The 23,242-nt window shown below is 45.2% G+C and overlaps 1 protein-coding gene across 1 annotated transcript in view; it reads left to right on the top strand.

Annotated features, from left to right (window-relative positions):
- ANTXR1 (ANTXR cell adhesion molecule 1) overlaps positions 1 to 22,174 on the top strand; it is a 111,652-nt gene extending 89,478 nt beyond the window's left edge. The window contains exon 18 of the mRNA XM_074808201.1: positions 17,854 to 22,174. Coding sequence (XP_074664302.1) covers positions 17,854 to 18,126 — 273 coding nt within the window. The 3' untranslated portion in view covers positions 18,127 to 22,174. The remainder of the gene's footprint in view (positions 1 to 17,853) is intronic.
- The last annotated feature ends 1,068 nt before the right edge of the window (positions 22,175 to 23,242 follow it).

Genomic DNA, 23,242 nt, shown 5'->3' with positions numbered 1-23,242 from the left:
GCTTTGAGATTTCTGAGTCATCTCCCATCTTGCTATAGACATTCCCTGTGATTTGGATGCTGGTTTTAGTCTGTCATACCTCACTTTCTCCTTTGTAGACATAGAAAGTGATTTTACCAGAGCTGGGCATTAGGAAGGTTGGCTTTACAACATTTAGAGGCTTCTGTGCAAGGGACTGGGAAGGAATGAGGCAACGCTGCTGTTAACGGAACTACCACAATCTCAAACTGTGCCTTGGGAGACAAATTAGTCAAAAAGAAAAGCAAAAAGTTGCAAAAATACTTGCAGAATTTGCACCTCACAAAATAAGGAAACTCTGAGCCCTATTTGATCCCTGCCAACCTCCCTTTATTCTTCTCTGTGCCACCGTTCTTCTAAAAGAAATTCAAATGCATGTCCAAAGCTTAAGATACAAACGCTGCATGATTCAGGCTACCTTAAGGCAAGTGGCTTCTCCCAGGTCAGCAAACATCAAATATTGTCTCATAAAACACATTACTGTGTTGGTGTGACTGGAAATGCAGTGGGAAGGTCAGTGCTGAGTTGATGGGGATGGCAGCATCTGTCAGTGTTGACTGCAGCTGTCAGTGCCTCCAGTGCAAATAGTTCGGAGTCAGTGTTGCAAAAGAAAAGGATCGGGTGGGTTGCACTGAAATGATGGGAAATTTCTACCTGTGCAAACGACTGTGTGGCTAGAATCCCCCACCTGGGAAGTCAGGGCTGGTTTTGATGAGCTTGGATCCAATCCCTGCCATTAGCTTGGAGACTTTTCACCAGTATCACAATGAGAGGGCCTCTGGATTACTTATAGACACAGCCCTTCCTCTGAAGTGGATGTTTGATAATATAAGTTTAATAATCTGTTCATCATTTCCTTCATCCAGCCTGAGACATAGTTCTTGGCATCTCTCGGGCTTGCAACAACACTCAGGGCAACAGCGTTTCAAACCTTTGCTGTCCAAAGACAGGACCCCTTTTGTGACGGATGCATCGCCTGCGCACGGGGTCGCTTAGCAGTCACCTTTACACACCTGGTCACACGCCAGGAATACCCCAAGCTGACAGCTCATGTGAGGAAGGTGCCTTTTGCACAGTGCTTTGAGATATGGCACGTTACCTCCTTGACCTGACGTGCAGACTGAGGCCAACTGGCTGTATCTGACAGCTTTAACGTTCCTAGTGCAGGAGATGCTGAAGGACAGCACTGCGGAGGAGATTCACACCGCGGCAGCCCCGCGCATTCACACACAGATGCTAGATGCTCTGCCAGCCATGTGTTTCTGGTGTAGGGTTTGCCAGCACTAAAGATTAGCCAGCAGGGTAGAGCTGTGAGAGTCATTTTGGCAGTGGTGAGCTCAGCTGTAAATTCCTGTGGCCTCTCCATGTGATCCCAGATAGCTCCTCTGGACCAGGCAACGTGGACCAGGAGCACAGCAAGGACAGACTTGGTCCTCACCGGGTTCCAAAATCTTCAGCACAGGTGAATGGCAGCAAGTCTGCAGCCTTCCATAGCTGTCCACTGGCAAGTTTAGATCTGATCCTGTTCTGCTGGGAAGTGTAGGTAAAGAAGTCTCTACCCAGCAAAGGGGGCCTATCAGCGCTGGTGCTGACAGCGCCCAGTCACTCATGTGGTTTTGAGATAGAGGCACAGCTGGTTTGAAACCTCAGCCCTAACGCCCTGGTGTAAACCCAGCCTGGCCAGTCCCAGAAGACAGGAAGCTTCAGGCAGTCAGATGCAGGGCCCTGAGGTGTTGCTGCACAAGGCAGGGCAGCTCCAGCTTTCCCCCTTTTCCTGACTGCCTACCTTCATCCCGCTGCCATCCTTCCACAGGGTGCTGCGGTGCGTGCTAGGGGACCAGGCCACCCATCGCTGCCATCCCAGGTCCTCTGCAGGAATGCTAGGCTGGGCTGGGCGCTCTGGTTTGTCTACCTGGCAGTCACCCAGAGGAGTTTCAGACTAACTAGCTCAGTTTCAATCATGCCATGCAGCTGCTCAGTGTAGACTTCACGACACAAGCTGAATAAATACTCCAGAGTTGCTTAGCAGCAAACTAGCATGCCCACGCTGCCAGCTACGTATGAACTAGCAGTCTTTACAGCATGGACATGCCCTGGGAATGAGAGAACCGGTGATTAGCAAAGCATCCTACAGTAACCAGCAGCCTCAAAGAGAGCCAACAGATTAAAAACCCACCACATGGTGCATTCTCAGGCTAGATAAATATTTGAACCCTTACAAGCAAAATTTATGGCTACTAAAGAGTAGCCTGAAATTTGCAGACAGGAGCCTTTGACCATATGATATTCCTAAAAGTACCCAAAAAAATTGTTTTGAAAGCAATTTGTACCTCCTTCCTTCTCTTTCCTGAAGAAGGAAGCAGATTTCAGACTCTTGGTGCTGTCGAACAGGCACCTTAATTCACCCACTGGTCGACATAAAAAAGTGAAGCCAGATGAAAAGTAACTGAAAGGCATCTCTGTTGGCTTTGGAGCCTGAAAAGGAGTTGGATTTAATCCCAGGGTTACATCATTTTCGTATATAAGCAACCCCTTGCTATAATCAGTTACTTTATCCACTGCCAGCACATTAGCTGAGCTGTTCAAAAGATTGCTTGCGTAGAATGAAACATGGATTCAGCTTCAAACACTGTGTTGATTAATTGTCACCGTTTATCTGCTGTAGCCCACGCAGCTTCCTAGGTACCATACAAATTGTCAAGAAGACTGTAACAAGACATTGGTTCAAGGGTAATGACTAATAAATTTGCAATTTATATACATTGCAGTGGATAATGTGGGAACTGAAGCTTAGATTCTAGTCCTCCTCCTCTGTGTGACCTCAGACAATCCCTTCTCTCTGCCTCTTGTCTGTTCATGCCCTGAGCCCTTTAATCAAGGTTGAGATGCCTTGTACAGGACTGTTTCTTCACTGCAAGAGGTACAGTTATAGAAATAGCTGACTGGAAAGTGCTGGATACAGGGTTAGATGCTTCTGGACAACAGAGCTGAGACCTCTTCAGGGAGAAGTGCCAGAAAGGACACCTGCCTGTAGCGTGGCAGCAGCCCGAGCCAGAGTCTTACCTGGCTTTGGCCTCTCTAGCTCTGTGGAAGCTATGGCTTTCGATGTCAGCAACAGGCCCTGATCAGCGTGGTGTTATATCTGCAACAACTGGCCACACACCAGTCACATTTGCAAGAATGAACCATGAAGCAAACTTTGGTCTGGTTTGCAGAAGGCTTTTAAAAATGCATCTTTTATCCCAAAGCAAAAGGAGAAGAGAGGAATGTTCAGGACCTGTTTTGAAGTGCTCCCGGAGAGGTTGAGATGCACCAAAAAGGTTGTGAAATTCTTCTTTTGGAGTCAAACCTGGAAATGGTCTGAGGTTACCAACAGACACAGATGTTTCCAATAAGGCAAGGAAGTCAGAGTCACATGGGATTCCTGTGGTCTTCTCACATTTTCAAGAGACTAGGTTTGCATTCTTGTCAGCATTAATGAGGTTATTTTTACATTCAAAACACCATCAGATGGGGTAATTTAAATATATATATATTTTAGAAAACTTTATTGCTTTTATAATGGAGTAAGGGAATGCTTGTTTGTGCAAATTGCTCGCTAAGCACAGGATCCAAAAAATTAGTGTCTCTTCAAAGTGTCAGTTGCATTTCCTTGATAAACATTGTTCTGTCAGTAATTTATGAGGAGATTATTAAAATGTGTTTCAAGCTCAGACTTGGCCAGGAACATCTCAGTCTGGGAGCAAATTATATTTTAAATTTTTATTGCATTGTGTTAATTGCATTTGCATTTAGTGTGTGTATAGGTAAATATAGATGGGTATAAATATGGAGAAAAAAGATAACAAAACCATGTATAATTATGTGTAAAGATGTATCCTACCTAAATTAATGAAGATTCAAGGAGAGGAGCTTTTCCCAGAACTAGTGTAGTTTTGCAAGTTTACTGGTGAAATCACATAAGCCCATATCTTGTTAGATCTCAGTGATATGGTTCTGGTACAAATTGTGGTTAGTTATGACGAGAGGACGAGGCTACAAAATACACGAAAATGTCCCCATTGAAGTAATTGCAATTGTTCTTTTTACTATGAAAGGAAGAATGTGTGTGTGCATGTGCTGACATAAAAAAATGATGTTAGTATAAACAGAACAGTCAGAGGATGAAATAAGACAAATTTACAGCCAAATTGCATGAATCTTCACTACAGAAAAGCACTGTTTTTCAACAAAAGCTCACAAAACTCCCTCTGCCCTACAATCACACTAATGTTTTTATATTACAGTGAAATGCCAGCACCTCAAATTAACTTGATTTCGGGCTTCACTGTGAATGTTTTGTGCAGCTTAAGGAGTTCAGGTGACCACTCTGGATTATATCAGTCATTCATCCCAAATGACCATTTTTTTGTGGAGGGCCCAATTCTGCAAAGCAAGGACTTGCTCCTGCACATGAAGTCCCACTGAATTTCTGGAGAATCTCTGGGGCGTGTGCCCCAACGCCGCTGAGCAGGGGCCCACCTCTCCACTGCTGTGCCACAGGAGACAGCGAAGAGCTGTCTGACCCCAGCCGGTAACTGTCTGAAAGGCTTAAACCTAGAGGTGGATAGCTCTTTTAATCTGCATCCTGCTATTGTAATTCTAGATCCAAGATGTCCAGCTGAGCTGGAGGTTTGTGGGAGCTCTGAGCCTGGGGCACTAGACTGGAGGCAAAGCCCAGAGTCCTCCAGTCTCTGCCGCTGACACACAGAGTGACCTTGACCAGGCCACAGCACCTTCCATTTCTCAGAGGCTTTTCCTGTCCTCTATATGAGGCTAATCCAACATTTTTTCTTTCCCAAAGTGTTTGTGAAAATGAAGGCTGCAGCTTAGTAATAAAGGATTAGCAACACTCATGGCTGTGGGCAGGGACAGCTGTATTTGCAGGTACGTGTATAGGTTTGCACAGTGGCCTGTGGGCTCACGTGGTTACAACGTGATGCTAATGGTACAGAGTCAGGGTTTGGAAGTTCAGGTTTGTACATTTTAGACCTGTGTGATGCTCAGATAATTTAAAGTAGAAGTCTGGCAGTGTTTCTTACATGGTTTGTTTTTCTTTTGCAAGCTGAGGTGTTACAAGAAGAAACTCAGTGGGAACCAGGAGCTGGCTTTGCCAAGTCTGTCACGCATCTTTGGCACCTGTGTCAGGGGCTGACCTGCTTCAGCAGACCATGATTCTCAGCTCATGGGACAGCCCTGACTGGGCAATCATTGTGGCTAAAAATGCAGAGGAGGGAAAAAGCAGCCTGAATCATTACCATGTTACAGTAAAATTTTCTTCTTCCCTGTCCGTTCTTATGCTTTGAAAAACCTGAAAAACCTTTAATCTGCTGCACATAATTGGGTGTTTCACGGAGGAGATTAGCATTGGCTGCTGTGCCATTTGAGGAATGTGAGTGTCTTTTTATTTCTGGCAAATTCAAACTCTCAGAAAACAAAGCCTCCTTTCCATGAATTCCCCTGTCTTGTGGAGAAAGCGGTGTGCTCGCAAATACCTATCTGGGAAATAACTAGTCGTCTCTCACTCCCCACACAGTGCTGAAATGGAAGGAAATTAAACCTAAACTAAAAAGAGAGGGACAGTGCTGCCACATAGCCCGGAGCCTTGCTCGTTATAGGGGTGTATTCATATGTTCCAGGCATCAGCTTAAATCAAACCCATCATGCCAGGTGCTCTACAGGTGCAAAATAAAAGCAGAATCTCAGCCTTGTTTGAGGCAAGGGGCAAGAGCAAGTATAGACAGGTACAGTGAGAAACACTGAGACGATGTAGCAGTACTAATTTACCTGAATGCTGAACAGTGGATCTACGACACCAGCTGGAATAATCTGTTAATGTAATTAAAATCTTCCTTTAACCACAAGGAACAACTTTTCTTGCTAGTTCATCCTCCCTCAGCACATCTCCCGTGCAGCTTCTGAAGAAGGAGCCGTGCAGAGTTCCAGCCAGAACTGACTATATGTGTGCATGCGTGCGTGTACGTGTGTTAGAGCCCGGAGCTGGCACTGCCTCTGGAGACCGGGCCATAGCAGGGGGAGAGTGCAAAACTCTTGCTGGCTCCGAGCAAGTGGGACTAGTGGGACAGGGAGTTAGACCCTCAAGTGTGTCTAACGGTGCAAAACCTGCAGGATATATTTTTGTGTGCCAGAGGACAGATGTCTAGGTGCAAGTGCTTAGATGGTGATGTGGGTTTCTCCATCTAACTCGGTACCACCTCCCATCTTGATACAAAGGCAGGTGCTTGTGTTTCCACTCCAGTTCCTCATCCCATCCCATCCTCCCTAGCCCCAAAGCACACAACTGCATTTTGCTTCTCTGAGAAACTGTAGGAAACAGGGTTTGTCTGGATTTTAGTACAGCGCTGAAACCTTCACAAGTGCTGAGCTTTACTGTAAAGTATGATTTGAATTGAGGCAAGAAATTAACCTACTTAAGTGATGACTTGAGATTTCCAGAGCAGTGAGGGACTGGGCAGGCTCTCTGCACAGAGGATATTCCTGCGTGGGGCTCATGGAAAGGGCAGCCTTCGGTATAATGAGCTGAGAAACAAAAGGGGTTCCTAGTTTGTTTTAAAGAGCAGAAGGCAAAACAAGCTAATGGAACACCATAGTTCAAACTTTCCTCTGCATGGAGTGAGTAGTTCTGCAGCTGTGGGGTAAATGAAATAACTATTGGAGTAGAACCCTTACTGGAGCAGTGCAATGATGATGCTGTGCTATGGGGATGGAATTGCAAAACCCAGAGACCAGATGCAGAAGAGTGTCTAGGTAGGTTAAATTCTCACAGAAAACATTGCAAAGTTGTTCAGTAGGTGTTTAGGTGCTTAGAAATCAGTTAAAACATAAGAAGTGAAACTTCTATAACAGAAAGAACAGGATTTTGATGCAGAGAGAATCACCTTGTGACAGATGAATAGCAAACCCATCTCTCCAATGCATGTTTCTTGCTGAGTGAATGTTGATGTTGCATTTGTGCTGCGTTTCCCTCATGCAGCTTCCAGCAGTGGGCTGGACTTACTCTCCTTATCCTTATGGGAAAGCGAGGTCATTGTTTCCTGTGGGATTGCAATAAATTCCTAAAAATAAGCAGCAGCCCCAGCTGAAAAATTTGGACTGTGTCTGGGTCCATCTGCACTGAGAACTTGTGAGGGGAGCCCTAGGTCTTACATCAGCGATCAGAGGGCCCTCAGAGACCTGCTAGGAACGCAAAGCCACCCAGAAACAAAAGCACTGACAGCAGATGCTTTACCTGGAGTCCAAGGCACAGAAAGGGATTACTTAAACTACAGCTTAATTCAGTCCTCAGCTTTCCCTGGTCAGGCCACCATCCTGGATGTGAAAGCATGTGGTACCTGCAAGACCCTGGGCAAATATCCTGCACGAAGTGCAAAAAGAGCAAAGGGTGTCAGATTGAAGAGTTAGGATGGAAGTTGTGAAGACAAAGGGTCTAGGCGTGGGTCAGTGGGTGGAGTGGCTCACACCACATCAGTGTGTCGCACAACAGACAGGTTGAAGCGTAACGTTGGTAGTGTTAGAGCCACACCTCTCTGGTCACCCGACCCTGGCATTACACATGTGTAAGTCCTAATAACTGCAGGGCCCTGCTTCCTGATCCACTTTTGTTACTACACATGCAAATTCCAAACACGTAAGCGATACCTTGGAAGAGCCGTAGAGACACAGAGGTGCACGGCAGGACAGCAGCCACCCTGGGTGTAACTCCAGTGGCCTTGTGCTGCTTCATGCAAGGCTGTTCTGCAGCCAGAGCTTCAGCTGTGCCTGGTGTCCCGCTGGAGCCCACAGGTACCGTGCTGGGTGTGCCACCCCTCGCCCAGGGCAAGTGGGTATGCACAGCCCAGTCTCTTTCAAAGAGGAGTGCAGGACTGTACCAGTAATGAAGAACCCCTTCCTGGATGTCCCTCCAAGCAATAGGCACCTGTACTTGGTAAATCATGGCCTGCGTCCCACCCCGTACCACCAGCAACCTACATACCATGGAGAGCACGGGCAATTTATTTCAGCGTTGGCACCAATGATTGTTCATCAGCTGTTATGCACTTGCAGCACGCTCAGCCATTAGCAGGTTCATGAGGAACTGTAAAGCCCATTAAGTACTGCTGGCACACAGGAATACTGTTTTTAACTTAAGGCTGCATTATTAGAACTATATCAAAGAATACAGAAGGAATGTAGCAGTTAGCCTGGGCCTTTGCTTGGAGTTCACAAATCCAATGAAAACATCCCCAAAGCTGTAATTATTTGTTCATAATTGGATACTGAGGAGCAAATTCTGCCACACAAACCTCCAGTGAGTTCACTGAAAGTCATGAAATCTGTTTCATTATAGAGTAGCCAAGATGAATGGTAATACGGGGAAGGCTAGGTATTACCAATTAACTATGAACATCACAAAGCACATGAACAAAATCTATCATCCTGGCAAGTTCCCTGGGTCCTCTCTTATTTCGAATTAGGAGTATATTTTAGAGATGAGGAAATTCAGCTTTAAGAGAATTGTCTGATTTCACACCATGCTGTTCCACAGTGTCATGAATAGAATACTCCTCCTGAAACAAAGAACAGAAACCAGGAGATATAATTTCAAAATCCCCTGCTTTAAACACTAGACCACATTCCCTTTCCAGACCTGAGAATAAACCAGCCGTGTGGACTCCCAAGTCACCCCACACACACCTACACGTTGCTATGTTGCTACTTGCTCGATGATCCTTCTTTCTGCAGAAAGCAGAACAGGCACTAGTAACCCATCATTAGATCTAAGCTAGCAGGTTTCTGTTGATCGGCTGCAGAGCTTGAGAACAAAATTGTAACCTTTCCGCACATACTATTGCAGTATGGTTTTCCATTAATAGCTATGGAAAAGTTAACCTAAACATTAGCTCTTTTTCCTGGAACTAACAGCTCCAAAGCCAAAAGCCCATCGGCTTGCAGGACTACTGCAAAGCAGACTGCTCGTTACAGCAAAAACAAAGCACAGAGCTGGCTCTTGAGCTGCTGGACCTCTGTTTCTGGGGCAGGGAGTAGCCAGCTCATAAAGGGGAGCATCCCAGTCCTATCTCAATCCAGGGCAAAATTTCCCCTAGACAGAATTGCAAGGTTATGCCTTTAACATTGACGGTCAGAGTTCTGCCTCAGGAGCCAAGGCAAATCTAGAAAACAGGGATTGCAGGCATGGGAATTATGTCTCACTAAGTACTGGTAGGACACTATTCATCAGACAGTAATTCCTGTTTCCTCGAGCCACTAGCACTGCCCTGCACAGGATGATTTTCCCGAGTCATATAATGTGAAAACAGCCATTGAGTTGTGTTCTTCTCATTTGCACATCGTGGAAGATCCTGTCCTGAAGCATGTTGTGTCGGCTTCGCCCAAAGACAAATCGTGCCCAGACAGATCCTTCCCAGATCACTGATTTCTGCAGGCTGCAAGATCCTGCAGGCTCTTTCTTCCTCTCCAGAGGGATGTTTACCACTGCCCTTGATTAGTTGTTCCAGTTATCGCTGCCAAAAGAATGTTTCATTTTTCATTTGAATTTTTCTCTTTTCCTCATACCCAGTAGGCTTTGTTATTCAACCTCCAGATGAAAGATTACAGTCCTGTGTGAGGCAGTGTCTTTGATGTGTCACTCAGCATTTCTCCAAGACTAGCTACCTCTTTCCAGAAAGACAATGGGAAGAATGACCAGATCTTCCTGGAAATGACACACATCCCACAGTGTAAATAAGCCAAATGTAGCTCCTGCAAAAGTAATCAGGCCTGTTTGCTGACATACAAATGCCCACTCATCACTGAAAGAGCCACGCTCCCTAACTCTGGCACGAGCCAAAGATTGAGGCTATTAAGCTCATTCCCACGCTTGAATTTGGCAAGGTAGAAGCCTGTATCATCTTGTTTCACTTTTTGGAAGAGTTTGCTCTGAATGTTTTCTTTTCAGTAGGTTCTCCAGCTGGTTCAGTCTTGCATAATGTAGTTACAGATATCAAGACCCAGAAGCTGGCAGAGCAGTGGGTATTATCAGGGTTGTGGTAGGTCTGAAGAGCCAGGCACAGACGAGAAGTTATGAGTAAGCTTATGAGTAAGATTTTAACTGGAGGTTGGATTGGCAGAACCACTCTTTGTACTGTGGGGCCCTCAGATGCACAGTGCTATAGACATAGGTATATGCGAGCTTTAGTCATAAGCCAACATGACTGAGCTGATATGCTAACTAAGCTCTTATTTATTTCAAATTCCGTAAAACATCTGCAAAAATTGCGTTACTTCATGGTGTTTAAAGTAGTTTCCTCTGTTCTTCAATGTATACTGCTTTTGGGTTGCCTGAACAGAACAGAATCAGATAAATACAAATACAGACTATTGCTTTAACATCTGAATAGACCAAACCATATCAAGGCATCAGATAAAGCTAGGCAGTTTTTCTGCTTCTTTTTTCCTTCTGAATCTGGGCAGGATGCTTGTCTGCAGTGTAGGAAACTGCCTCTGATTGGAGCTCAGTGGCTATGTGTAATATCACTTGTCACTAGTTTTGATAATGTGTTTATCATTTTCATATGGGGTAAATCCCACCTCCTTACTGGTGGAAGGAAACGCCATTTTGTACCACTCTATTCCTGGGAGTTGGAAAGTCAAATCTAGCATGGCGTGTAGTGCTGAGACCCAACAGAAAACTCTGGATCTTGCTCCAAACTTCATCACTCTGCAGTATTTCCACAAGGTCTTTTAAGGTAAACTGTAACAGTCCATAATTTTCTGTGCTGCCTCTGCAACAAGAGACTAGGTTATTAGAACCCTGTTGGAGTGATGACTTTATCAATGGAACTCTTCCTCTTAATTTTGGGAGAAAATAGGTCAAACCTCCAATTTATTATTTATTGAGTGGCCAAGGTGGCAGAAATGCCTTGGGAATGGTCGGTTTTATGAGCAACAATGAGTTCTAGGCTCTGTATTTAGTAAAGAGACCCAGATGGGAATGGTTTTGTTGCGGTGATGTTTTATCACGAAATGAGACAGTTTTAATAGTGGTTTGGTGACTAACAGATACAGAGGTAACCGTATAATTACCATGCTTGCTGCAGGAGGCAGCGTTTCCTGGCATTACCAGGCATACTCAACACAGACTGATCTCACTGAGAGAGGCTGGCTTACAAAGCCCAGAAGCTAGTTAACAGTTTCCTAAAACTGTCTCCAGGCACCCTTGTGTGATTTAAAAGGCAGCACGCTGCCAGCTCAGGTCGTGCAAGCAGGGATATTTCAAGCTCGCAGAATCCTACCACGTAGCAGAAGCCACCCGGGATTTTGGGGTTATCTTGACAGGGGTTTGGAGCAGCAAAACCCCTGGGAACCCAAAAGCTCCCCAACCAACGCTGTTCCCAACTGATATAATGTTGGTGGGAAGCAGATAGTGATTATTCTCACCCTGGTCTTCTCCCAGTATCACCTTTGTCCAGGCACAGAGGGGTGCGTTTCTGGAGAGAGGTTTTGTAAAGCACCCTATGCAAAGGGTGCTTTCCAAAGAGAGGATCCACACCACCTTGGCTATAGGCAATTTTTCTCTGTAGCTACAGGAGAGGCAGCGTGAGCTGCCTGTGCCATTTGGCTCTCGCAGGCTGTGGACAGGCAAACTGCCAGTTTACCGCCTTCCTCTCCCTGTGGGGCTCAGAGCTGCGATCAGATCCACTGTGACACTTCACTCTGTATTTCTTCTCCTCTCCCCACTCATCACCCTCACAGATGTTTGGGGAAGTTTCATGCCTGGACTGAGTTCAAATCAAGCACCCAGGATCCTTGGTAGGGAGGGTTTGGCTTGGAGAATTTAGCATTGGTTTCTCTCATCCATGTATGTGCTTTGCTTTTACAATAGCTACAGTTTAGTAAATCATCTCTTTGCAGACACTAGTGGTAACTCTCACATATATTTAATGTTTGCGTGCTATCCATTTGGCCAGTATCTCCTACAAGTTTTTGTGCATGCTTGATTCAGAATCAGGTATCAAATCACAGGTTAATTTGAACATTTCTTTTTTCACTCTCTTTCTTTTCCTTTTTCTCCTTCTTTCTCTTTCTCTTCTCTTTATTTCTGTATTTCTTTTTATTTCTCTCACCTCTTTCTCATAACAACAGGATAAACCAAGATATTGTTTATGGAAAGTTTGAGTTACTAACGACCCATACAAAACAACATTAAGGATCATATCTTTGCCAGTGCCTCTTTTAAAACCCAGGAGCTCAGAAGCCAGTCTCAGTGTTTTATGATCTTGAAACACTGATATTTTTCCAGGTATTAATTCCAGCTTGATAGGAACCCAAGAGAAACAGAAACATTTTTCATCTTCACTTCAGAAAAATGTGCTCCATCTTTCTCTGTTAAAGATGTCTTTTCAGAACCGTGGAGGGCATGCCCCTGCTCTGGGACCGACTTCCCTTTCCTAAATTACCTTTCCGCCGTGCGGTGTGTGAGCCTCACCCTGGACAGCTGGAACCACAGAGAGCAGGGCTGAAATGAAACAAAGAAAAATGCTTCCTCCTAGTTTGAGTCCTGCTGTGGTGGGGGGTGGAGAGCTAGCTGGTTAGAGAAAAATGCAGCGTCCCAAGACAAAGGTCCATCCTCCCCACAGCTGGATTCAACGTGCCAAATCCCAGTCAATGTCTCTGTGCAGGTGGAGTTCTGGGCAGGTCATTGCACACTGTGCTCTAGGTGACAGTCTATCTCCCAGTTGGTTTCCAGACTCAGATAAAAGCAGAAGGAGAGGCAGGAGGAGGTGGGAAGTGGCTTGGAGAAGGCTGTGGAGTTCCTAGGAAATGCCACAGCTTGGCTGAGGCATCTGCTGCTCTTTGCACCTCTGCTTGCCAGATCCGTGTCCAAGACCCAAATGCTCCCGCTTGCTCTCTTGAACACTCAGCAACCACCACCCTGTGCTACGACCTCAGTAGCCTAATGCCCCCCTCACCCCACATCCCACCCTTCTCTTTCAACCCTGGCAGTGCTCCTCAGTCAACCAGATGTGTAGAACAAAAGGAAAAGCTTGGATCAAGTGTGCAACCCTACAGCACTCCGCATGCAAAGAGCTCGCAGGGCGAGGCCCGTGGTCAGAGGAGACGAGCCTCCCACCGCTGAGTGCTTTGTTGTCCTAAAGGCAGTGCTGCCTGCCTTCATCCCTAAAACAATTATCTGTTGAAGGTGAAAGAGCAAGGCCACTCCAAGCAGAATTCATTATGCTTATGCCTGTGAGCAGTACTGTCAAGAAAAACAACATAAAATGCGAGAGTGAATTGCCCTCACTGATTTTGCTGATTCCACTAAATTTCAGATCTAATAATGTCTCCATATTGCTTCAATTGTCTCTTCTGAAGCACAGCTGTGACTCTCCCCCCGAAGCGTTGTGGCTGCAGAAAGGGAAATAAAACCTAGCCAAGGCGTTCAACGCAGCAGCCTTTTAATATACAGCCTGTTCCCTACGTTCATACATTCTGTGTCTCCAACTACTGTCTCCCTGCTACAGCGACTAAAGAATTGGCTCCTCTTATTCTCAAAGCTGTGGTATAATCTGGTTCAGGAGTTTTTTTCTCCTGGGATGAAAGGTGACTTCTGTTTAAGGATGTAAAGAGGCATTTAGTGGAAACGGGTTCATTTCCTGCCTCCTGGGTGGTCTGCCACCACCTTCCACATCCACCCCATCCAAATGTGGACACCCAAATGAGGTGATAAACCCTGGTGGATAGCTGAGAGGGGCTGCCATTGAGACCCTCCTAAAATCAGAGCCATGTGAAGGTCCTTATGTTTCCACTGATTGTAGAGAGATCCACACTCCTCTTACCTGTAGTACCTCAGACACTCGCTCTGGTTTTGCATCCACATCCCAAGGCTGAACAAGGCATTTGGGCCCATTTATTTAGAGGGTCTGTTACTGCTCCACGTCAGCTTCTGTTATCTGTGAGAGGAACTGAACTGTGCTGGCAACGGAGAGCCCTGTAAAAGCTTGAATGGATGGGTGATTAGCCAGCCAACTTGATCTTCATCCAGACAGTTTTCCAGATAAAACAGCACTGAACCATGCAGTAGGTTGATGATGCTGATGTTTTACTTTTCTGTTGCAATTGCATGGTAGAAAGCGCAGCTGTGAATCAGGGCCCCCTTCTGGTAAGTGCAGGTGGGAAAACACATCTCTTGCCACACATTTCAGAGAAAGCTGGGTCTTCCGGAGCTCTAGGATTACTTGTTTATGGTCCATTCTGGTTAGCACAACCTCTGCACTTTTGTGTCTGTTGTCATATTGCTAGATACAAGATGAGAGCCCTGTTTAACATCCAGCTTTTCTGGTTAAAGTAGCTCTCTTCCTCCTGGGTCTGCTTTGCATTTGTGCACAGGGCACTAGTAAAACATTTTCTGCCTCTCGTGCAATGGCATAGTAATTTGTTCCCTGGATATCTTCTTGTCATTCAGTCTGACAATTCTCCTCCCCTAGGAGATGTTGGCTTCTCCATCTCCTCTGGGGCAGTGTAGCTGCCAAAGTCCGTCTCAGTCCATCTGGACTGAAAACTCCTATCTGGCATTCTCCCTCCCCCCATCTGCATGGGTGAGAGAAATGTCAAGCAAAGAAACACAAGAATTCCCTTGGTCTGTCAGTTCACATGAAAGGAGAAGAAAGCCAGAACTGTATCTGCCCTTCACATATGTTGGATGCCCTGCAGAATTACCCATTGCACAGTAGTAGAAAGTGTTGCCAAACGGGTCACTGTCAATTTGCTGCAGAGCAGCTGACCCAGGCAGCAGGGGAAATAGGAGGAGATAGGGAATGGCATGCTTGAGCTGAGAAAAAGGCATACTCTGTCCTCCTTTAAGGGGAATAAGGTTTGAATTCTGAAGTTAGACCAGCGTAATGCACAAGGGAATGGGGAAGAGGTATCTGATGAGTACAGCTACATGCTGTGCTAGCTCTGGGTCAAGTCTGGCTCTCCCGTCTGCACTCCCGTGCTGTCTGTTCTCTGGTCTGCATCTGAGCTCAGACTCCAGTCCAACTCCTTGTTCAAACCAGACAGTGTGTCCGGTAAGTCCATGTTAAAGTGTAGTTATCAAGGACAGTGGAGACAATCATGTTTGAAAAAAGAGCTCTCTAATTTCAAAGCAATCCTATTACTGGGGAAAAAGAGTTACCGTTAGTCATGGATATAAACAGTAGTTTATGAACACAGGCTCACTAGGTCGCAGCTGACTACAAAAACTAGTGGAAGCATAGTGCAGCTCTATGCTGGAATGAATTGCTAGCACCTTTTCTATAATGGCACTGCTGATCTATCCAAGCCAGTTGTCATCAATAAGTCCAATCTTTGCCAGCGCACAGGATGCACAGGATGTTCTCTCTTACCCTTTTGGACCATACCTTGGGCATTGCTGTGAGTACTGGATGGCTTTTAGTCCTCAAGCCTTGCCCCAGCCCCTAACTCAAAGATGTCGGAGCCTCACTGCATCCTCTTGAATGCTCGTAGGGCGGTGCTCAGTTCCATTTGGATCAGCAGCACCATAACCTCACCCCTGGAGCATCCAGACAGAGTATCTCTCCACACAAAAACAATTGCAACTTTTTGTTCTCTGGCTGGGATTCCAGGACTGCTGCTTTTTGTTCGGGTTTATTTTATTCTCAACATAAATAAAGAAAACAAAACTAGTGCAAGTAATAGTCTGAAATGACTAAAGTTGCATTGCAGGAGACATGGAACTAGAACAAGGAAAACATTCTCATGGTGTTTTTTTCTGAGTAGAATTGGTTAATCTTGGGTTCGGACTTTCACTCACTCAGCAGGCCTGTCCTACAATATTTGCTTAAAATCACAGCAAAGTGCATTAAAAGGACATTAAAGCAGACACACCAGCCCACAGAGCAAACAGAACCAGAGATGCTCACAGGTGAGATGGCCATGTGCTTATTTCAGGCCTTCCTCTGCCTGTCAGATGGTGCCCCCTTTTTGGCCAGCACCAGCGGTGCTGGGATGCTGCGGAGGGAGTGTAATGTTTCTGCTCGGGGACGTTGCCCACTCTGGCACTTCATTTTGTACTGGCATTTTGTCCTGTCCAAGGGATGGAGAACATGTCCCCGCTGCACAGATGCTAATGGTAGCGCAGCGTACGGAGCAGCGCTGAAGCCTCACCTCCCTTCTCCCCTCTATGTTGTCGTGCTGCAAGGACAAGCCTTAACTGAGAGAGCGTTAATCCTCAAGGAGGGGCATTACCATGGGCGTATTCATGGCCATTACGTGGGTCTCAGCTCTGCCCAGAGCCTGATTCCTCCAGGAGAGCCTGAGTTGAAGCCAGAGGTTCTTCCTGCTGACAGACAGCCAGGGCCGAGCCATGCAGAGAGGGTTCGGCTGCCACCGTGCTCAGAGCAGCCCTGAGGTGATGCTCTCATCTTGACCTTGATGTAGTTCAAGGCGCTGTGAAATCTTTGTTTTCCTTAAATGACCTTTGCTTGCACAAGACAGACTGCACTCAGCTGTGGGCTGCTCTGCATACCTCATCACTTCAGCAAGGAATCCACTTTCCTCTGCTGAACGGCTAAGGCTCAGACAGATGTTTCTTCATATCCACAGAGCATGATGCTATAATTGGCAGAGCTCTTGGAGAGGAGCTGTCTGTATCTCTTTATGTGTCAGCCCCTTCCACGCCAGCTCCTCTCACCCCTGTCAAATCCTTCTCCAGCACCCTTCTGCCTTTCTACCAGCATCTCCCTTACTTCACTTTGGGTCCCTCTTCTGCAAAGCATTTGTCCGTAGGCTGGCTACAGCAGGGAGAAGCTACAGAGCCGTGCAGAGGATTAAAATGGCTGATGTTGTTACCCCAACAGATCTGCTCCAGCCTGCATGGGCTCAATGTTCCCTTTGGCATTTTTTCACCAGGAAAAACATTTACTTTGGGAGAGGAAAGAGGAAAACAGAAAATAAGCTTACACTCACAAATCCAAAAACAAAGTATGGGCTCAGAAATCCTCTAGTGCCTTTTTGGATGATTTCATATCTAAAAGAATGAATCCATAATACAATAGTGCTGATTCTGACATTTGACTATTTACAGTGAGATCTTTCGCAGGTGGAACTTGGGAGAAAAAAAAAGAAAAAAAAGAACAGCTCAGAGGGCAAAGGTTTTGTTTAAAAATGTACAACAAACTGTAGCTTAGCACCGAAGAGCGAGAAAAGACATTTATTGGCTTCTCACGAGCACTCAGATATCAAGACAGCTTTATGAAGAATGGATGTATTTCAGGAAAAATTCTGAGCAAGAAACTGTCTTAGTTTAACAAATCTTCCCTTTTGCCTGGCTGGTAAATGATTAGAAATAGGACACAAAAGCCAGTTATTTGAAGGAGGGAGAGGCTCCAAAGGTGCAAAGTCCAGTTTTCACGCTGTTGAAGTTTAAGACTGAGGTCTGGGTAGACGCATCTGTAGAGGCAGGGACCACGGGTCGTGCACTGACTCAGACGCCAGCTCTGAAGAATAGGAACGGCTCTTGTGGCTTCAGTATGACTTGAAGTACTTGATGCTCTGCTGTAAAGATCCTGGAGGCAGTCAGAGAGGATTTCTTCCTCCTTCTCTACAAAAGCTGCTGTTAGGGTTTAACCTCTTGGTTGCTCGGCACAGGACTTGTCTCTGAGAAAGGGAACAAAGCAGTGTGCCCAGGAATGCTTAAACTGACGTCAGATTTGCAGACAGCCAGGAGGGTTGTGATGCTGTGATGCCATTGCCTCGATCAGTAACTGTGCTTTTCCACTTTGGTCTCTTCTGTTTTAGGGCCGTTGCATCAATTTCACCAGAGTGAAGAACACAGATGCCCCACCCAAATACCCGCTGAACAACGCATACCCTCCGTCATCTCCACCCCCAGCACCCATCTACAACCCCCCACCCCCAGCTCCGATCTATACCCCCCCTCCACCCAGCTCATCCACACCCCACACCCCATCGCCCTCCTCCACGCTCCCACCACTCCCCCCACCACCCCAAGCCCCACCACCCAACCGGGCTCCCCCTCCATCTCGGCCACCACCTCGCCCAACAGTTTAGGGGGTCGGCCTTGCTCCCGTCTCTTCCACAAGCGTTCGAGAGGCTTTTTCAGCAGTACTGTATCACATCCATCTTCCGGGGGCGGGGGGGGCGGGGGCTAGAGGAAGCCGGACCGTTTTTGAAATGGGTGACAACAGAACGAACGACTTTGTAGTCGTCTTTCTCCTTTAGTTTTCTTTTATTTTTAAAATCCCTTGTGCATCAGTGCCACCAAACTATCGAAGCAAGAAAATCCAAGAGACTGCAAGAACAAGACAAATAACTTGAGTTCCATTTCAGCAAGGCTCTCCCCTCTCTTTGTCCCCGACACTTCCCTGTGCCTTACCATGGTGATTCCAGGACACGTTGCAAAAAATGAATGAATAACTAGAGTAAACTCTCCGGAAGGGCACTTCTCCCCAGGGAAGGACTGCAAAAGACTCTTCCAAGTGCAGACATCCCAGCTAGCTACCTGGAGACAACTGCACAAACTTCACAGTACAAGACTCAAGGTACGACAGAAAGCTGATCATGTCTCGCTCACATGCCAGCTGCCAAGCAAATAATGACAACAGCAGGTCTGCAAGTACAGAAACCCTTGTAAATCTGAAAAGAATCGATGACAGGCAGCTGTTCCCATGGACCATGAACTGGAGAAGGGAAGGTATTGTCATCTCGGAGGGTCCAGAAAGGAGAAGGGGTAGGTCTCTGGGGTCTGGATTTGCGTATGTTGGTATGTGGAAGTGCAGGTGAATGAAAATGGAGTGCCACTAGGAAAATGAATTACACTGAAAAATAAACCAGTCAGTACGTCACAAGGCTTTGACCCCATCCCCTGCGGACAAGGACTAATTGACGACAGGTCAGCCTTCAGCGCTCCCAGTGGGACAGAGGAGTTCATAAAAATTGAGCAAAGGAATCTGGGAAGGTATGGTTGACAGAAGAGTCTTTGCATTCAGTTTAGACTAATTATGTCCATCTAGTTAATAGCTCTGCAGTTCAGCAGTGTAATGTAATGCTGGTTTCCATTTTAAAAGGAAAGTTTCTGAATATAAACAAGAGGTTAGGTGTATCAATATCTCTAAATCCAGTCTGCTTGGGCTCCTTGTTATTGTCAGTTTGAAATGGTTACCACTGATGCGTTTCTGTTTTTCCTGTAAATTGCATTCTTTCACCCTAGAAATGTTTCCACATGGATTTTTAATTTTTGTTTTCCTTTCCTGAATAAGTAGCAGATGCCTTCCAAACTCGTAGTGAAGAAGAGCCAGTGTGCTTACTCACTCTTGTCAACTCTCAACAACATCCCTTCTATTAGCAGTTGTTGACTAAGGCAAAAATCAACACACCGGACATGCAAGATGGGAATCAGTCTTCCAAGAAATGCACTGGCTGCATTTCTCCATGCTTTCACCTCGCCTTCACGGGACCCCACCGTATTCCACAATATTGTGTACGCACATCTTTTATCCTATAGCAAACCTTCTGAGCACCTGCCTTTGCAACACAGGGCTAGAAATAGGTGAGATCACTCAGCACTTCAGTCAAACCTCTGGCTCTCTAATTTACTGTCAGGATCAGTTCTCACAAAATTACTCTCTCTCTGGAAATTGCGAAGTCGTAAGAGGTAAACCGTCTTTGTAGCTGCAGTTCTATGAATATCTAAGGGTCTCATAATCATATAATTTTTTACCAGATAACGAAATGCTTTGCCAAGTACTTCAGTGCTGTTGGAAATACTAATTCTAGCTTTTCTAGCAAAAAAGAAAAAGGAAAAAAGAAAAAAAATGCTCAAGGAGGAAAGGGAATAGACAAAAAAAACTCAGTGGAGACTTGACCTGGGACATTTGTGAATGAACCCTTACCACGAGACTGAGTCAGCCTGTCACTCACCAGCCTTACCCACCACTAGGTCATCTATGAGATATCAGTCACGATGGCTCTGAAGACTCAATCTACAGCCAAGGCTGGCTGTTCCGCAGAAAGGCTGATTAATTCACCCGCAACACTGTTTTGTCTGCAGGCAGCACAGAGCAGTCCCCAATTAGGAGCAAAACCAACAGTTTTGCTACTCGCTATGTCAGATTGTATCAGCTACAGGCCATGGTTAGTTCAACACTAGGACTTTGTGATTGGCAGGTGGGAGAGGGAACCTTTTAACACCCTGACACAAGTTTGGTTGGACTCTCTCTTGCGATGGATGGGATCTAGGTAAAGAGCTGTTTGATTTGGTTTCATGATGAAAGGTGTAAAAAACGGGAATAGTGTAATAGAGGATCAATAGATATTTCCCTTAACAGATCCTCAGTATTTCAAAAAAGTTTGGAAAGGAAATTGATTTTCAACAATACGGCATTGAGAATTATTTTTTTTAAAGTGTCAATTAACCAATAAATCTAAACCTACTGTTGGGGGAAAAAATAAAAAGCAGGGTATACTCCATGACTAAAGCTAACTTCTTGCAGATGTACATAGAAATCTTAATTCTCCTCAAACTAAGGGAAAAAAACCCTATGGCATTAAAGAAGCAAAATAAAACCTAGATCAGGCTAGAAAAATAATAATTTTAAAATACCCCTATGTAATCATCCAGTTTATGAATAGAAAACAAACTCCAAATTTTTTGTTGTACATATTGTTACTGCATGCTTACCATATGTTAGATGGAAGCATTTCCTATCCATTGTGGATAAAAGAACATTTTTCAAGTTGTAGTAAATTATTATAAAGCCAATGACATTTCATGGCATGTTATCGTATCAAGCTGTGCTTGTTGTATTTTTTTCTTTATGGTTGTATTGCTTTTTTATAAATGTACAAATATTTCCTGTAGTGACGAATACCTATTTTACATAGCATTAAGTGAAGCTCCAGGCTGTGCGCTCCCTTGATCCATTGGCAAAGAGGTTTGCACATCGATCCAGGGTGGGATACGGCCAGAGCGCAGTGGGGAGAGACAAACAAAATGGGTGTGGGGTAACTGGACGCCGAAGCAGAGCACCCATGCTGCTGCCAGTGAATCGATTTTGGTTTGCTAACGTTCTCAGAAAAATTAGAGCACGTTTGGTGACGGACTTGGTACCTGGTCTTGTATTTAGGATCAACCTAAATGTGGCTGCTAAAATGGCTTCCCAAAATGCCACACATGCTTTTAAAAATCAGACTCCTTTTATGCCGGTCCCTAGAGATTAACTTAGGAACTTTAACATAAGGCAATCAAGAGTGAAAATTTCATCCTGAATTTATATCGGCTTCCACTGACAATTAATGCTATGTAAATGAGGTTGAATTAGCTGGTGTACCATATACTGATATATGGTACCCTATGTATTCTCTGTCTATAAAACTTTCCTAGAAACACATTACACAGGCTATCAATCCACACTAGCCAATTTTTAAGTAAACGTTCTCATAGATCAAAAGGCGTTGAGTGGCACTACACCTGCTCTGCAATTTCAAAAGACTTCAGCAGGTCTGTTTACTAGTTGCACATGCTCCTACATGGGCTGGTCTAAACAGCAATAAACAGATGTCTGATGGCATTAAATAAACAGTTTTTCAATCACTCTAACAGGTTCAATTACTCCCGTTGTTTTTCATTCATGCAAAACTTTCTGTCAGCGTGTCTTGCAGCCTCAAAGGACTAAGCAGCTGCATTCAATGAAGATATTATATTTTTTTTAATTGCTAAAATGTTACAAATTTTTGCAGGCTGTATTTTGAAGCATTCACCCGCATGAACTTTGCGGTCATTCGAATTCTCTCTCTACTCCTTGGTGTGTGAAGGCATCTTCTGTCGCTGTTTATTTTGGGGATGGGGGGGGAATGTCTGGCTTCTGCGAGCTCTGGCAAGATTTGAGGGTAACCAGTCAGTAACATTTGCCTTATATGTGGTGCTGATGCAGCAAAGGAAAAGAAACAAGCCTTCTGTTTTGATGTTGAATTGCATTTTATCAGTTCAGCCAGTGCTGTGCAATGATGTTTTACTCCCTCTGTTTGTTGCATGTGTCATTTGTTAAATTCAGTCATTACTCTTGCTGACCTTGATGTTATTATTAAAGAACTACACAAATTTGTGTTGGGCTCCATAAGGTTCATTGACTAGGCAAAGTGAACGAAGCAGGAAGCAGGAGAATATGGTCAAGTTTTCTCATAAAACGGGCTTTCCGTCATCCTGGAGAACTCAGACATGGGGATTTTCTTCCCGACAGCCCAGAGCACTTCTGCCTGACACAAAAGCTATTTTCATTTGGACATGACATGGCCTGACCTGTCTGCTCCTCCGCCGATACCCAGAGCCTCGCCTTCCAAACACAGGCTAGCTTCTCATTCCACACAGCTAACTCAGCAACCCTTAACAAAGCATAATGGCTGCTAGAAATAACTAAGCATGTTTCCTCTCACATTTGCTGATAGTCCTCCTTTCTTCCTCTCTGCTTAACTATCACTACTCATCTGGATTTTGTTACGGTTGGAATATTTTATTCCACAAAGAAGATTAACAGAGCATGAAGATGTTCAGCTCAACAGCCTGCCCTCCTTCAGCAGAGCATGTAAGCCCAGGCTTTTTAGCTTCCTCTGAATATGCGAACTATCAGTTTCCTCAGCACATCAAACCTTGCAAGTCTAGGTTCAGTCTGGATTTTTGTTGCTGCGTTTTGTTTAAACTAAACTTGTATCTAGTAAATGCAAAGAGGGAAGCCACAGTACTCAACAGGTTCTACTCTCTCGCTCGGTCAAAAGGTGCTTTTTAAATGGAGACTATCAAAGAAAATCATAGTTGCTTTTCGCAGACAGGGACAGGTGAAAAATAACTGCAAGGAAAGTTAAACCTCACCATAACCCAAATTCAGAAGAGATAATGCAAACCCACTGAGTCTTGATGGCAGCTCTGGGTCCTCCAGGGCATGTATTTACACAGAAGAGGGAACCACACTGTGCTACCAGCACGACAGACTTCATCACCATACATGTGCCAAGACAAAAATTCCCCAGACAGGACATTTTTTTGGAGCAAAGTTGCTTCAAAGCAAGGACATGGGGACACTAGGCTGCTAAGTAGCCCTGAGCGTGTGGTCACCCCTGATCTTGGGCTAGCTACTAATTAGCCACCAGTATCCCTCAGCAAGCCCCACCTGGG

This window comes from Strix aluco, chromosome 28, assembly GCF_031877795.1.
Source record: "Strix aluco isolate bStrAlu1 chromosome 28, bStrAlu1.hap1, whole genome shotgun sequence".
Classification (NCBI taxonomy): Eukaryota; Metazoa; Chordata; class Aves; order Strigiformes; family Strigidae; genus Strix; species Strix aluco.
Note: the sequence above shows the minus strand (reverse complement) of the source record. Positions and strands in the feature narration are given on the sequence as shown.